Here is a 16,275-nt window from a genome sequence, read left to right as displayed (position 1 = left end):
TCTCCTTGGGTGGTGGCACATCTGGTGGGGAATTACAGAGGGAAGCATCTCCTGATAGAGGCTGTGGGCTGGGCTCTGAGAAGGGGCTGTTGTGAATCTCCAGGGATTCCAGAAGGAAGCAGAGATGATAATTAATGCCTGGTTCAAAAGCAATTATACCAATTATGTTTTTAATTTAATCTCTGCAAAATTTGGGACTCTCAGAAAATGTAAATAAACAGCTCTAAAAATATTAACATCTCTCCTGTTTAGCATCCTCCCCAGATCCTGGCTAAATGAGCTCATTCCCAGCAGTGTTTTCCTGCCAGTCTTGGGCAGAATTTGCAGAGCTATTCCTTGGAAATTCCCTCAGTCTTGCTCAAGAACTTCAGGGCTATCCATGGAAATTCATCCCCACAGGGATTAAGTTTGTCCACAGCAAACTGCCACCACATTCCAGTGTTCTTCTAGTGCCCTGACTGGGCCAAACTTCTTCTTGTCAGAATGGTGGAAGGTTCTGCTTCTCAGTGACCAAAATCCCATCCTATTCCCATGTGCATTGGTGAGACAATCCCCTGAAATACCAGTTTGTCCCCACTGTTGCTGCAGAATGATTGAGGCTTCTCCTTAATCAACCAAAATGTCACTTTTCCCCACGTTTTCAAACTGTTACATACAAGAGGTTATGTGGGACCCTATCCCATCCCATCCCATCCCATCTCATCCCATCCCACCATCACATGCTCTGGGTGCTGTTGTAGAACATAGTATTGAAAAGATGATCCAAAGTGACCAAAGGCTCTGGGGAAGCCACCTGAGACACCTCAGGAGGACTTGGCTCCCCAGGTCTCTGCTCTCCAAAATGCAGAACACAGATTTACAGCTCTGTGGGTGGCTTGGGCTGAATTTGCCTTTTTCTCTACAAAGCTGTGCACCAGGTCGGCAGCCCCTGCACACTAGAGGCATTGAGACTCCTTTTTTCCAGCTTCTTTAGGTTCTTGTCCTGCCACATCCCAACTAACTGATGCCTTAAGATTTTAGCCTTTATATTTTTCAAATCCTGTGCTGCATTACATATAGAAGTGTTGGTTAACTATCTTCTCATTCTGGTCAGATAAAACAATCACTTTAGGCCTGAAATCCAATCCTCACCCTACACCCTCAGGCCCTGAAAAGTATAAGCTGAAGTGAAATGTGAGGAGCAAACTGGGGGTAATGGACTTCATTACTTGTAGCTGTAATTAAGGATTAACCCCTGCTATGCAAATGGAACAAACTCATAACTGAATGAAAAACTCGTGACCATCTTGGGTGTAGCCTCAGAAGGCTTTGGCTGGCCAGGGTGTATCTATTGAAGGCTTTTAATAAATCCCCACTTTATTCTCTTAATCCTGACTAGTCTCTGTCCTAGGAGCCCCTCAAGGCACCATCAGGAGCTCTGTTTCCCTCTGTGCTGCAGGTTCAGCCCATATGAGTGGTATGATGCCCACCCCTGCAACCCAGGCTCAGACATCGTGGAGAACAACTTCACCCTCCTGAACAGCTTCTGGTTTGGGATGGGAGCACTGATGCAGCAAGGTAAGGCCACCCCCCTGCTCTTAGGGCTTTCTTAATTCAAAATTTGTTTTGGATGCAACCTCCCAGCACCTCCTGGCCCCTGCAGCTCCAAGGAGGAGTACTGCCTTCGTCTCCCTCAGCTGCTTCATTTCCCCACATCCCACAGACTGCAAATTCCTATTTCAGTTAATTCCAACCATTTCTTCCCGAACCAGTTGTGGGGAGGGGCCATGTGTGTTTGCTTTCTGGAGAGGCCCCCCTTTGGAGATTCTCTCCCAAATTTGCCCTAAATTAGGACAAATTTGGTGCCCAACGTGCGGCACTAGAAAAGGGTGAGGATCCAGAACACCTACAGTATATTGATGACATCATTGTGTGGGGGAACACAGCTGTGGAAGTGTTGTCCAGTTTCAGGATCTCTGACCTGGCTCTCTGTCTGTTATAAATCAACTTTTCCAGCAGACAGGGTCCCTTGCCCTCTGCTCCATCCCCATTTTTCCCTTCCCCTGGTCACTCTGAGCAGTGTGAGATGCCCTGAAGCTCCCCCAGCCTGGAGGAGTTGCCCTGGAGCCTGTGCCCATCAGCACCCCAGGAGAGCTTCCAGTAGTCACAGGGACCCCAGAAATGGGGCAGGGATGGGATTACACCCCTGTGTGTGTGAATGGAATGGAGAGATGCAACGAACAGAATAGATCTGTTCAGAAGGCAGCAGGGAGCCGCTCTGAATAAGGAGCGAAATTCAGCTGCGATCTAATTGCAGAAAATCCAGGAATAGAAATAAGTGGAAAATGTCAAACATTTGTCACACTTTAATTTACCATGTATCAGTGGTTACATCCAGAGAGCAAAAGAAGCACAGCCTTGGCTCAGTGGCAGGCACAGAGCTGCTCTGAGCTCCACTGCTGCCTGTAATAGAGATTCCTCCTGGATCTCAGCTGCCCTCGTGGACAGTGACAGTTCCCAGCAAGGCGGTTTAGCAGCATGAATCATCCCTCTTATCAGATACTGATAAATGAAAAGAGCTATATTCTTTTTAACTCAATTCTGCATCTAAGAAGAAAAATATTTCAAAGCCAGACTGATGTCACAGCATCCAATGCATCAAAGGGCCGGAGATGGAAGAGGGAAGAAGAAGGATCTTGAGGAGAACCAAAGCACCCTCAATATCCAGGACTCCTCCTCTTCCTGGTGTCTCCTCGCTGCACTCTGAAGCAAGGAAAACTACACCCCATGCTCTGCTTTGATGCCACACTGCCTAAAATTGCTTTGCAAAGCCCAATCTTTGTTGCACTTTCCAGGCTGATAAATCCTCTGAGCACAGCTGTTTCAAACCCAAAGCTCTTGCCTGGCTTTAAAAGGTGTTTTGGGTGATTACAAAAATAGCACAACCCATTTAGCCCTTCATGTCTGCTCAATAAAAGTCATTCCAGACCCACTACACCTTTTATGCTGTAACATCTCCTGCTTCCCCATTTCTGACTGGCATTCAAAGCCCTGGACCCTGATAGTGCCTTTCTCTTGGTGTTTGATTTTTTTAAAACCTTGTGCATTTGAACACACTCCCCAGAGTGAGTCTTTTGAAAATAATCTGTATAAAAGCAAAGCCCTTTTTAAATGGCAGAACAAAACACTCATAAAAGTTCGTAAATAGCTTGCTATTTAAATCTCATAAAAGCAGCCCAGTTAATTACTTCAGTTTGGATGTTTCCTGTAAATTGGGCACTGTACCCAAGGTCAGTAATCAAGGAAGAGGGTTTTTCTGCAAATGCTACAAAAACCCCACTGATGTCCTCGCATGTAAGATGTCTGGATAATTTGCCTCAAAACCAGTCGGCTTTAATTGTGTGTTTGTAACAGTTTTGACAGTGAAACCTGACCATATATATATATGTATATGAAATATACATATAAATACATAAGATGGGGTTTCCCTCTTTATTTCCTCTGCCCTCCTTCCCCTGTCCCAGGCTTAGAGCTGATGCCCAAAGCCCTGTCTACTGATGTCCTTGCATGTAAGATGTCTGGATAATTTGCCTCAAAACCAGTTGGCTTTAATTGTGTGGCTGTAACAGTTTTGACAGTGAAATCTGAGCATATATACATATATATATATGTGTGTGTGTGTGTATATATATGTATGCATATAAAATGTACGTATGGATATATAAAATTGGTTTTTTCCCTCTATTTCCTCTGTCCTCCTTCCCCTGTCCCCCCCAGGCTCGGAGCTGATGCCCAAAGCCCTGTCTACACGGATCATTGGTGGCATATGGTGGTTCTTCACCCTCATTATCATCTCGTCCTACACGGCCAACCTCGCCGCCTTCCTGACCGTGGAGAGGATGGAGTCCCCCATCGACTCGGCAGATGACTTGGCAAAGCAGACAAAAATAGAGTATGGAGCAGTGAAGGATGGAGCTACCATGACCTTCTTCAAGGTGAGACCAGGCAGAGGCTTTCTGCCTTCCAGGCAGAGATGCCAACGGGAGCCAGGACAAAGATCCAAAGACAGAAATCCTCCCAAGCCGCCCCTGCTGCTCCTCCTTGCTGCTTCTTTCAGTCTCACATCTTGCCCAGACTGAGACTGACACTCACCTGAGTCCCACCAAGGCTAAATCCCTCTCCCTGTTGTTAACTGAAGCCACAGCTTAATTTATACTAAATTAAACTGATTTTACACTTTTGCAGGCTCTACCCAATATTGGCTCGGACACCCTAAAATGCAGCATGTGCCAAAGGGAAGCTTGTATTAAAGCCCTGCAGAAAAATCTTACATTCCTTAAGGCATTTTCCCAATTTCCACATCTGACCCATCCAGCTCCTTCCTTGCCCCATGGAGCCCCCAGGCTGAGCCAGCCAGCCTTCAGGGACAGAGGAGAGCCAAATGAAACCCACAGCTGGACAGATGTTGCAAAGTGCCCTCCCTGACCTGTATTTTTTACAGCTGAAATATCTTCCCTGTCCTTCAGGTATTCATATCAATGTAATCCAGTTTTATTAACCTCTGAGATCCAGGGCAAGGTAACACTACCAGTGCATCACAATCCAATTGCATTAATTTCGTCTATTTAAAGCATAATTAAATTCAGAAGTCAGTCAGATTCCACCGTAGCCTCAAAAATAGAAAGAAACTGAGAGATGTAAAATGACCTTTAAAACCACTGCTGGCCTGTAAAAACCCAATTTGAAAAGAGAGATAATAAAGGGATAGAAATGAAGGGTGATTAAGGAATTATCACCCTGGCAAGGAAAGAGGCCCAAAGGAAGATCCCAGGCTTTGGCTCAGGAATGGGAGCTGGCTCCCCCTCACCTCTGGCTCCTTCCCCCTCCACCACCCTAATGCAGAAGGAAATGCATGTGATTAGCACAGTTCAGCCTTTACCAAGCAGTTTGTGCCTGGTGCTGCAAGATCTGAGCAGGCACAGGGTGATGGCAGCTTGATGAGGCCTCAGCAGTTTAATTGGCAAGACTCATTAAAGGAAGGCAATGTGCTGGATTTTAATAATAGAGGGAGCATTGTTCCCATGCAACTTCTGACTCTGATCTGGCTGAGAAGGCACTGTCCTCCCTAGATGTGTGTCCTGACTCTGACAGGCAGCAGCAGAGGTTGATAAAGAGCCACAGAGGGGGTGGTTTGATCTTTAGTGATTCTGGGAATGCCCAGCTTGCCTCCTGCCATGGAGCTGCAGTTCTGTCCATGGCACAGGCAGATGTGTGGTGGTGTTTTCCAAAGCCAAATAACCCTGGAACAACCAGCAGGGCTGTAACTGTGTGCTTTGACTGCGCCTTCCAATACGAGTTTTATATGGGAATAAAAGGAAACTGTCTCTTTTAACAATCATCAGGACACAGTATATTTATTGCTTCATATCATTATCCATCAGAATCATACTTCAGGCTTCTAACTGCAGTGGCATGGTTTATTGATGCAGAGCATTTTCCTTTCCCTTTTTATTATCACTGTTGTATGGAGATGAATTCTCAGGAATGTCTCTCCTGACAAGCATTTCCATTACTGGAGCAGTGGGAGCTCCCACGTGGGGAGCTCTGCTCACTGGTCCTTCCTGTGCAGAGGGATTTGGGACAGACAGGATTTCTCCCCGCTCCAGCAAGGGCTTTGTTCTCACCTGGGTCATTCCTGTGGTGGGTTTGGTTCAGCTGCTCTGTCAGTGCCACCTCCATGGGGACACCTGTCACACACAGAGCTCCAGGTGCCAGGTGAGCATCCACCCTCCCACTGGAAGAACAGCACCTGGCTTCCCTCCCTTCTCTGCCCTGCCCCAGGGGTTCCAGCAGAGACAACCCACATCAGCCAGGGCTCCTGAATCATTCCTGCAGAGCCTGAGCACCCCAGCAGCTCTGGACACTCTGTCAGTGCCTGAGCAGCTCTGGACACACCATCCCAGCTCTGATCCCACCATCCCAGCAGCTCTGGACACACCATCCCAGCTCTGATCCCACCATCCCAGCAGCTCTGAACACACCATCCCAGCTCTGATCCCACCATCCCAGCAGCTCTGAACACACTGTCACGGCTGGGACAAAAGGCTGATGGCAGCACACCCATGAGGATCTCACCTGTTCTGTGGATTACCTATATATTTAGTATACTTTAGTATATTTATTATATTATTTATCTATATATTTTAATATATATTTTAGTATATTTAGCTATAATTGGCCCAAATTGCTGCCTACCTCCTTGTGTGGCCATTCCCCAAATTCACTCCCATCACAGCAGCTCCTTCCTTTCTCCCTGTTGAATCAGCTGCAAGCTGCTCCCACCAGCCCTGAGCACCCCTGGGCCCTGCAGCCCCTCTGTCAGAGCCCATCCTGTCCATGCTGGATCCCCCCAGGAGTGCAGGAGGAGAGCAGCACCCTGATCCTGAGAATGGACAATGGGAGGAAGAGGAAGAGGAAGGCAGACACCTTGCACAGTGTTCCATGAGATGGATCCCAAAGCACTGAGCTGTGCTCAGGCCTGAGAGCTTGTGCAGAGCTCACCAGGGACACTGCAGAAGTTCCAAAAGGAGGTTCTAAATGCAAGTTCCAAATAGAAGTTCCAAATGGAAGTTCCAAATGGAACCAAGACCCCTCTGGAACAGCCCCACAGTGAGGGATTCTGCTCCCACAAAATTTGGCCCCATGCAGCCAAACAAACCAAGAGATTGAAGAAGAGAGAGCTTTATTGGCACATTCTGAGTTCATGGAAAGAACTTTTGAGAAGCTCTTTACTCCCTGGCAATGCAGATTGAGTTACAGGAATAAACACTGATCAATTAATTTGGGAACAGCATCTAGAGTTCATTATAACTCATAAATCCTTCCCACCCTGCAGAGGATGCTGCCTCTCTGAATGGAAGGCCAGATCTCATGTGCAGTTTGGAGTCTGGCTGTGAGTGTGTGTACACAGATACTCATACAGAAATGTTAAATCCTCAAGACTAAGTATCTTCACTTGGTGGAAATCAATTTATTTTTTTCATACAGGCTGGAATTGAAAATCTTAAGCCTGAAAGTTCCTTTCTTGCCAATTTGGCTGATAAAAAAGTGTATATGTCTTGGCAAGATGCCTGGTAGGGGCTCCTCTAAACGATTCCATTAATTGATTTGGGTGGCTGGCCCTGCAGAACTGCTTATTAAAGGTGGCTCCTGAGCTGTGACTCTGAAGAATGAACTCGGAGGCTTTCTCGGTGTCGCTGCCTTCACAGGGGCTGGCACTCTGCTTTCACACACACATCTCATTTAGCTCCAACACGGGCTGATTAAGATGCAGAGCACAACAGAGCAGATTCTGGTGTTATTTATCCTGAATAAATCAAGGAGAAGCTCCACTCATGTGAGCAGGAGTGAGACTCGAGCCCGCCGTGTGAGCCACTGTGACGGTGTTCACAGGGGGTTCTTGGATTGGGAAAGAGATGAGGATCTGACTCCATGTTTCAGAAGGCTGATTTATTATTTTATTATATATATTACATTAAAACTATACTAAAAGAATAGAAGAAAGGATTTCATCAAAAGATTAGCTAAGAATAGAATAAGAAGGATAGAAAACAAAGGTTTGTGGCTCTGCTCTCTGTGCAAGCCAGCTGACTGTGATTGGCCATTAATTACAAACATCCAACATGGGCCAATCACAAATCCACCTGTTGCATTCCACAGCAGCAGATAACCATTGCCTACACTTTGTTCCTGAGGCCTCTCAGCTTCTCAGGAGGAAAAAATCCCAAGGAGAGGATTTTTCATAAAAGATGTCTGTGACAAGCCACGGCTGCAGCAGCAGCAGCCCTTGATAATTACCAATATCTCCATCATTCCAAACATCTCGGGGCTCCTGACACAGGAACTTCTCTGCCATTGTCAGATCATTTGTCTTAATGCTTCAGAGCACCCAAGCAGCTCCTCATCTACCTTTGGCAGCAAAGCTGTCACTGAATGGGACCTGGGGACATTTCAGAGGATGTGGGGGCACAGGAGGGTCCCTTTACCACAACCATGAGATTTGCTTCTTTTATGAGCCCACAAAAAAGTAAATGGTGAGTCTCTTGAGAAGAAATTAGCACCCAGCCACAAAACAGCAAATACCAGATCAGACCAGCAACTAACCCCAGTTTTTAAAGTTAACCTATGGTAAAATCATGGTAAAAGGTACACACAAATAAAGAACACAGAAAAAAAAAACTACCAGCAAAATAAACACAATTTAAGCCATTCTTTATTACTAAATTACTACTAAGATGGTTTTGCTTATTTCTGTGCTGCAGCCCTGGCTGACAACACACAAATTCCCATCAATGAGCAAGAGCTTTGCAGTGTGGCCCAAGTATTTGAGAGGAGGAAGGGGAGAAATGAACTTTTCCTTCAACTGCAAAACATGTTCTGTGGCTTAATTGTGTGTGAGCTGGAGCAGGGCCACTCCTGCCCTCGCTGCTCCTGTGATTGGGGATTGATGACCAACATCACTCCCACAGCTGCTTCTGGGTTTGTAGCAAACCATCACCCTGTGAGGGCTGGGCTGGGAATTACAGATGGGCAATTTTCCCTTGGAAAAGCAGTTTTCTCATCGGGTTTGAGAGCCTGAGGCTGCCCTGAACAGGGCTGGGTGTGAGCTGGCCTGGCAGCACCAAATGGCCTCCTGGAGGGACCCCCAGCTCCTCTGCCCTGCTGGGTATCTGTCGCAGACAACTTTTATGAAAAATCCTTTACTTAGGATTTTTCCTCCTGAGAAGCTGGGAGGCCTCAGGAACAAAATGTAAACAATTATTATCTGCTGCTGTGGAATGCAACAGGTGGATCTGTGATTGGTCTCATAGACTTGTTTCTAATTAATGGCCAATCACAGTCAGCTGGCTTAGACTCTCTGTCCAAGATGGAAGCTTTTGTTATCATTCCTTTCTATTCTTAGCTAGCCTTCTGATGAAACCTTTTCTTCTATTCTTTTAGTACAGTTTTAATGTAATATATATCATAAAATAATAAATCAGCCTTCTGGAACATGGAGTCAAATCCTCCTCTCTTCCCTCATCCTGAGACCCCTGTGAACACCATCACAGGTCTCAGCCCCGAGCCCAGATCTCTGTCCCAGCTCTCTTTGGGCACAGTGAGCAGTGACAGCAGTGACAGAAGTGGCAGCAGTGACAGCAGTGAGAGCAGCTCCATCCTCCCTGCCAGCCCTTCCCAGGTGTGCCCCAGCTGCTGCAGGTGTGCTCCACCCCTGGCAGGGCTGAGCTGGGCTCAAAGCAGCAAAGCCACAAGTGACAAATCCGGGCTCTTCCTGGCATCCCAAACACAATTAAGTCCCTTCAAGCTGGTCAGGAATAGTGATTTAAGAGAAGAAGAGAAAAGTGGTTTTTCTCTTCCAGGGAGCCCTGTCTTGTGTAATTTCAGTTGCCTGAAGAGGTCCAGTGCCTCATGCAAGTCCCATTTGCTTCACTAAATGCAGCCTATTGATTTTTTGCCAGTTTATTTTGCTCTGTGCTCTAAACTGGGAGAACACTGATGTTAAAAGCTCTGTGTCAACACTCAAGGAGCATTAAATGCAGAAAGAGAAGAAGAGAGAGAGAGAGCCAAGGAACCCAGAGGCCTCTGATGTGAACTATATAAATGTTAAACAAGTCCTTATCAGCCAGCTGAGCACACGATTCATTTCAATTACCCATTGTAATGTACAGATATTTAATAATCCTTTTGGAGGCTACATTTCTTGCTGCTCTTTGAGGTTTGATAGATGCCACAAATCTACCTTACAGGCACTGGTCCAGATTTTCAGGCGAGGGAGATTATCCTGACTCTTGAATGAAGTTTGCTCCAGCACATCCACTGCTGAGCATTCATCAAGTGGATTATAACGAGCATAAGCTTTAATGGAGAAGCAATGAATCCCTGAGTATTTCAGTCAGGAGAAGGGGCTCACAGGGTTAAAGGCAGAGGAACAGCCTTTGTTTGAACAGCACTGCACTACTCAGCTTCGGGGTGATGAGCTTTTGTTTAACTTTGGCTAAACACGCTGGAATAAAGGAGGTGGATGGGTAAAACACTTGGAAAACGAAGCATTACAAGGGACTTTCAGCTGCCTCACCATTATTTATTATGGTTTTATCAGAAGAACCTTATGCTGGCACATTTTGGGTGATACTGACAAAATTATGGGGAGCTGTGGCAGCAGCGGTTGGGCTGGGCTTGGGCTCCATCTCCTGCTTTCTCATGGAAGGACAGAGACCTGTGGAGAGATAAACGAGGCTGAAATCACAGCTCTGCAGCAGCCACTCCTCGTGCAGCAGCTGCTGAGAAGCCACCCTGATTCCAGACACAGCACAGGGAATTATCTGCCCCCTGACTTATCAGCCAGCTCCAGGCTCACCAAGCAGCACAGAGGACGAAGAGGTTTGCCTGCCTAAGCTGCTTCTTATGAAATAAGGAGGCAAAAACAGATCCAGGAAAAACAAGAAACGGGGCAGGAAGAAGAACTGTGCATAAAGGAGCTGGCAGCAGTGGGAATATCCAAATGTGAATATCCAAGTGTTGTCCCAGGTCTGGTCTGAGGGAGAAGCACTGACCCACAGGAGCACTGGGACCAGCAAAGGGACAAGAGAACACTGCTCTGCCTGTCTGGGAAATCTTCCTGAACTAAAGCCAGTTCTGACCACAGTCTAGTCTAGTGGGAGGTGTCCCTGCCCATGGTAGGGGGGACAGGATGAGCTTTAAGGATGTGTTTTTTTCCCATCACAAACCATTCTGTGATTCTGAGATTCTGTGCCTTTCATGATGACTGACAGGGACAACTCAGAAAGTGCTCTTAGATAAATGGTACTTTTCAAATGTTATGGCAAGACATAAAATAACCATATTTCTTCTCACTCAACACATTTTCTGTAAGGAAAAAAAACCATTCACATGACTAGCAAGCTAGAAAACATATTCCATCCTTTGCAACAGAATGTCTGCTGATAGTGGAAGAATATCCATGTTTATTTTTAGCCGTAAGACAATCTTCTTGAATATCTCTGTGCTTCTGTTTACGTGGGTACGTTAAATCTGTTTGGCAGTTGCACATATCTCAGAGGAGACTCATTTCCTTGCCATGCTTGAGGAAAGACAAAAATATCAGAGTGTGTGTAGAGAAAACCACGTCCTCCAAAACTCTCTGTTCTTTCTGCATGCAGAAACATTACAGGGTAAACAAATGCTGGGTAGGAAGTGAACACATTTAAGCAGATTTAAGTGAATACATTTAAGCCAATGGACTGGGAGTTAAGAGGGCCTGCAGGGCTTTGTGCAGGTTCAGTTCCACCTCAGGACCTAAAGCACATGCACAGTGGGGTGTTTGCTGCCACCCTTGTGTCTCTTTAAGGCAACATAAATCCAAACAATGCTGGACAGTGAAGGGATTTAAGACAAAGTAAAATTCATGGTTGCTCCATTGTGTGATCTGCTCTCAACTATTATTATTATTATTATTATTTACTGAAAAGATACCAGCTTTCAGCAAATGGAGAATTCATTCTTATTTTGATGATGGGGGGCTATCGTTTTACCAGAAATCCAAAATCTCCACTTTTGAAAAAATGTGGGCATTCATGAGCAGCAAACCCACGGCCCTGGTCAAGAACAACGAGGAGGGGATCCAGCGAACCCTGACAGCTGATTATGCTCTGCTGATGGAGTCCACCACCATCGAGTACATCACCCAGAGGAACTGCAACCTCACCCAGATCGGGGGGCTCATCGACACCAAAGGCTATGGCATTGGGACACCCATGGGTAAGTGACAGTTCTGCAGTGACCCCAGGGGGGGCTGGTCAGCACAAAACACCCCAGGTGATTGCTGGATTGTGATTTCAGCATTTACCTCAGAAACCTGGTTCCTCCCATGATAATTCCCTCCCAGGTGTGTCAGTCACCTCTCCTTTCCCCTCCCAGCACTGTCTGTCACTCCTGGCTTTCCAGAAGGGCACAGAGTGATTGGCAGATTCAAAGGATGCCCTCTACCCCTGGGGGCATTGGGCCATCCAGGTGTCCTTTGTCCCTTTGTCCCACCCCTCCTGTCCCTGCTTGGTGGCTCCCTGCCCCTTCCCTGCCCCTCTCCCCGGGTTCAAAGGAGCAGCAACCACGGGCTCAGGGAGTTCTGCTGGAGCTGGTGCTGCATTCAGAGGCCTGTGGGCCAGAATAAAGCTCTGCATCCAAACCCTCCATCAGAACCAACTCCTTTCCTTCACCATCACCTTAAAGCTTCTCTGCCAGAGGGAAACCTGAGGAGCAGCCCCTGTTATGGGGGGAAGCTCCATCCCAGCACCCCCAGAGCTTCTGCAGGCCTGGACTTGTCCCCACGGGCCCAGCTGCAGCACCCGGCCAGCCCAAAGTGTCTGTGGGGTGAAACACCACACACCCAGGCAGCCAAAAGTGTCCCTGGGGTGAAACACCACACACCCAGCCAGCCCAAAGTGTCTGTGGGGTGAAACACCACACACCCAGCCAGCCCAAAGTGTCTGTGGGGTGAAACACCACAGTGCTGCTGTTTGGTTCAGCGGCAAGGCGAGAGAATCTCAGGCAGGTCCCATCTGGCTATATTGGTAAATATTCCAATAGGTGATTAAGATAATCCACTCCAAGCAGCAAATTTCCAAATACCACTGTCTGCCCATTGAAGAGAGGTCTGAACTGTGCTGTTTAACACAGACACATTCCCTGCTGGGTGGGGTTTTTGTCCCCCTTTCCCTCTGTATATAATACTGTCCCCACCCCCAGGGTCACCGTACAGGGACAAGATCACCATCGCCATCCTGCAGCTCCAGGAGGAGGACAAGCTGCACGTCATGAAGGAGAAGTGGTGGCGGGGGAATGGCTGCCCTGAGGATGAGAACAAGGAGGCCAGTGCTCTGGGTGTTCAAAACATTGGAGGGATCTTCATTGTCCTGGCAGCAGGCCTGGTGCTGTCTGTCTTCGTGGCCATGGTGGAGTTCATCTACAAGCTGCGCAAAACGGCGGAGAGAGAGCAGGTACTGACTGATTCCCCTGATTCTCTGTGTCCCCTTAGCCCAGCTGTGCATGCTGACCCCAGAGACAGGCAGGGAGAGGGCAGAGGGATCCAGCCTGGCACCCATAAAATGCCATCCCCACAGGCTCCCTGGGCTGTCCCTCTGATGGCCTCCACTCAGGGGAAAGTCACGTCTGCTCTGATCAGAGTCTGCTGCTGCTGCAGCCAGAGCAGGACACATTGGTAGGGTGGTTTAGAGCAAGCTGACAAATAAATCATTAAAACATAGGCAGAAGTCCCTAGGAGGGGTGTTTCTCAGCTGTTGCACCCTCTTGAAATCACCTTGCACGCTCCAGGTGTGACTACCCATGCCTTCTCCCCAGTTCTGTTCAAAGAGGAACAAGTCAGGGCTCACCAGGAAGCCTCACACCGTCTCACAACTCAGCCACACTCACAGACACAGCCCATCATTGCTGATCAGTGTTCAGGAAAAAACAGAACTGCTTTTATGTCCTTCCCCTGCCCTGGGTGTCCCAGTGCAGTAAGTGGAACATGCACTTGTGTGCATGAACAGAAATCAAAGCCAGCTGCCTTCATGATGGACTAGACAGAGAAAGGAAAGCTGCCCAGTAGCAGGAGCTCCTCTAAAATCTCTAAATTCCTTAAAGTTTATGTCTCATCATCATCCCCACTGTCCCAAATAAAATGGGAGAGCAGTGGCTGACAGGCTATGGAGCATTACAGTTCCACACTAACAAATAGCAGAATTACAAATATCTGAAAATTATAAAAGCTGAAATGCTAAGGCATCACCCCCACTGTCCCAAATAAAATGGGAGAACAATGGCTGACAGGCTATGGAGCTTTACAGTTACACATTAACAAATTGCTGAAAAATATAAGAGCTAAAATGCTAAGGCATCATCCCCACTGTCCCAAATGAAATGGGAGAACAGTGGCTGACAGGCGCTTTACAGTTCCACACTAACAAATAGCAGAATTACAAATATCTGAAAAATATAAGAGCTGAAACGCTAAGGCATTACCCTCACTGTCCCCAATAAAATGGGAGAACAGTGGCTAACGGGCTATGGAGCTTTACAGTTACACATTAACAAATTGCAGGACTTTTTTTTTAAAAAAGAGCTAAAATGCAAAGGTATCACCTCCACTGTCCCCAATGAGACAACAGTGGATGACGGGCTATGGAGCTTTACAGTTCTGCACTGACAAGTTGCAGGATTACAAATATCTGAAAATTGTAAGTAACTGTGTTACTTGCTGATCATTCTAGACTGATGTAAATACAATTTCCAAAAAATAAAAGAAATCTGGAAGTTATAAGAGCTGAAATGCTAAGGCATCATCCCCACTGTCCCGAGTAAAATGGGAAAACAGTGGCTGAGAGGCACTTTACAGTTCCACACTAACAAACTGCAGGATTACAAATATCTGAAAGATGTAAGAGCTAAAATGCTAAATGCTAGGCCATCACCCTCGCTGTCCCCAATAAAATGGGAGAACAGTGGCTGATGAGCTTTACAGTTCCACACTAACAAATAGCAGAATTACAAATATCTGAAAAATATAAGAGCCGAAATGCTAAGGGATTAAGGCATTACCCTCACTGTCCCCAGTAAAATGGGAGAACAGCGGCTGATGAGCTTTACAGTTCCACGCTAACAAGTTGCAGGATTACAAAAGCAAATGATAAAAGCTGAAATGCTAAGGCATCACCCCCACTGTCCCCAGCGCTCCTTCTGCAGCGCCATGGCCGACGAGATCCGGCTGTCTCTCACCTGCCAGCGCCGGGTCAAGCACAAGCCCCAGCCCCCCGTGATGGTGAAGACGGACGCCGTGATCAACATGCACACCTTCAACGACCGCCGGCTGCCCGGCAAGGACAGCATGACCTGCAACACCGGACTGGCACCTGTGTTCCCCTAGGGAATGGCACTGGGGCGGGTGGGAGGGAAGGAATGGCGGCAGACACGGCTGGATGCACCCTGAACTAGGGAAGAATGGATTAAAAAACGTGAGAGAAAAAAAAAAAAAAAAAGAAAAAAAAAAGCCTGGTTTGTTCATTTCGAGAACAAGGCCTTTGCAAGCCAGCTGCATCCGTCACCGCAGAGGAGCCAGAACTTCCAAGCACGGACAGTAACGTGGGTCTTGGGGCTTTTTGCGTTTGTTTTGTTACTTTTCATTCCTTTTATTTTTTTTAATGCTTCGATCCTCCAGGCCTCATGGAGTCCAACCACCACCCAGGAGTCTGATGTTTACACACTGCAAACAGGCGGAGGTGAAGCAGAATTGAGCCAACCCCGAGCGGGTGAGGAGGAGCCGCGAGCGTGGCTCCATCAGCACGGCAATAAACAGGAACACTCGGTCACGTGTGAGCACCTGGCCCACACCGACACACACAGCACATTTTTGGAATGGGAGAGGAATCTGGGAAGCCCCAGGATGGGGGAGGCTGTGCTTGCCCCAGAGCAGCTGGCGGTCGCCCTCACCTCGCGGCTGTGCTGGCCGCAGCCCCCCGGAGCAGGACAGCCACGTGGCAGCAGCGTGGTGGCACAAGGTGACACAAGTTCCTCAGCAGATCCAGGGCAGCTGGCTGGAAAGGGGAAGGTGAGCCTGAAATGTACCCAAGCTCTGGGCCAGGGAGGGCACAGCGTGGCATGCACAGGACATCCTGCACCTCCGAGTGACAGTACCCATGCTCCCCGAGCCAAGCTGCAGCCCAGGGTGACGCCGTGATCTCCAGGTCCTCAGTTCTGTCTCTGCTCTTCCTGCAAAGCTCAGTCTCTCCTGCAGAGAAGCATAGGAAGCAACCATGTCCACAGGCTCCAGCAGCAGCAGCAGGAGCAGGAGGAGAGCTGCTTCCAAGAGCCAAAAGTACGGATTTCCATGAAATTCAGCAGTGCTGAACTGCAGCTCCACACTGGGAGGGACTGTGGGTCTGGTTGAGGACTAAAAGCTCTTCATGGCATCAAGGACCTGAAAGATGAATCTCCGCCAGAGCTGACCTGGGAGAAGCAGAGCCAAGCCTGGGATTCCTCCTGCTCTGACCACGAACTGCCACCCCTCAGGCAGCCTCTCCATGGGATTTAAGCAAACACACACTAAAATGTTTTTAGGAAATCTTCCATGAATTGACTTCTTATTTTCAGGTTGCTTAACCCAGAAGGTTGGTCCTGCAGATGAATTTAGGCAGAATTACCAAAGACCCCTCTGTTGACCTAAGGTAACACTCGAGTTACTTCCCT

At 47.6% G+C, this 16,275-nt stretch overlaps 1 protein-coding gene across 1 annotated transcript in view; it reads left to right on the top strand.

Moving 5' to 3' along the window:
* Window positions 1-15,767, top strand: part of GRIK3 (glutamate ionotropic receptor kainate type subunit 3) — a 53,442-nt gene extending 37,675 nt beyond the window's left edge. The window contains exons 11-15 of the mRNA XM_059488596.1: window positions 1,439-1,557; window positions 3,757-3,974; window positions 11,574-11,796; window positions 12,781-13,031; window positions 14,762-15,767. Of these exons, the coding sequence (XP_059344579.1) occupies window positions 1,439-1,557; window positions 3,757-3,974; window positions 11,574-11,796; window positions 12,781-13,031; window positions 14,762-14,956 (1,006 nt within the window). The 3' untranslated portion in view covers window positions 14,957-15,767. The remainder of the gene's footprint in view (window positions 1-1,438; window positions 1,558-3,756; window positions 3,975-11,573; window positions 11,797-12,780; window positions 13,032-14,761) is intronic.
* Window positions 15,768-16,275: the final 508 nt, after the last annotated feature.

The sequence above is a fragment of the Ammospiza nelsoni genome, chromosome 25 (assembly GCF_027579445.1).
Source record: "Ammospiza nelsoni isolate bAmmNel1 chromosome 25, bAmmNel1.pri, whole genome shotgun sequence".
Taxonomy (NCBI): Eukaryota; Metazoa; Chordata; class Aves; order Passeriformes; family Passerellidae; genus Ammospiza; species Ammospiza nelsoni.
This window is presented reverse-complemented; position numbering and strand designations above follow the sequence as displayed.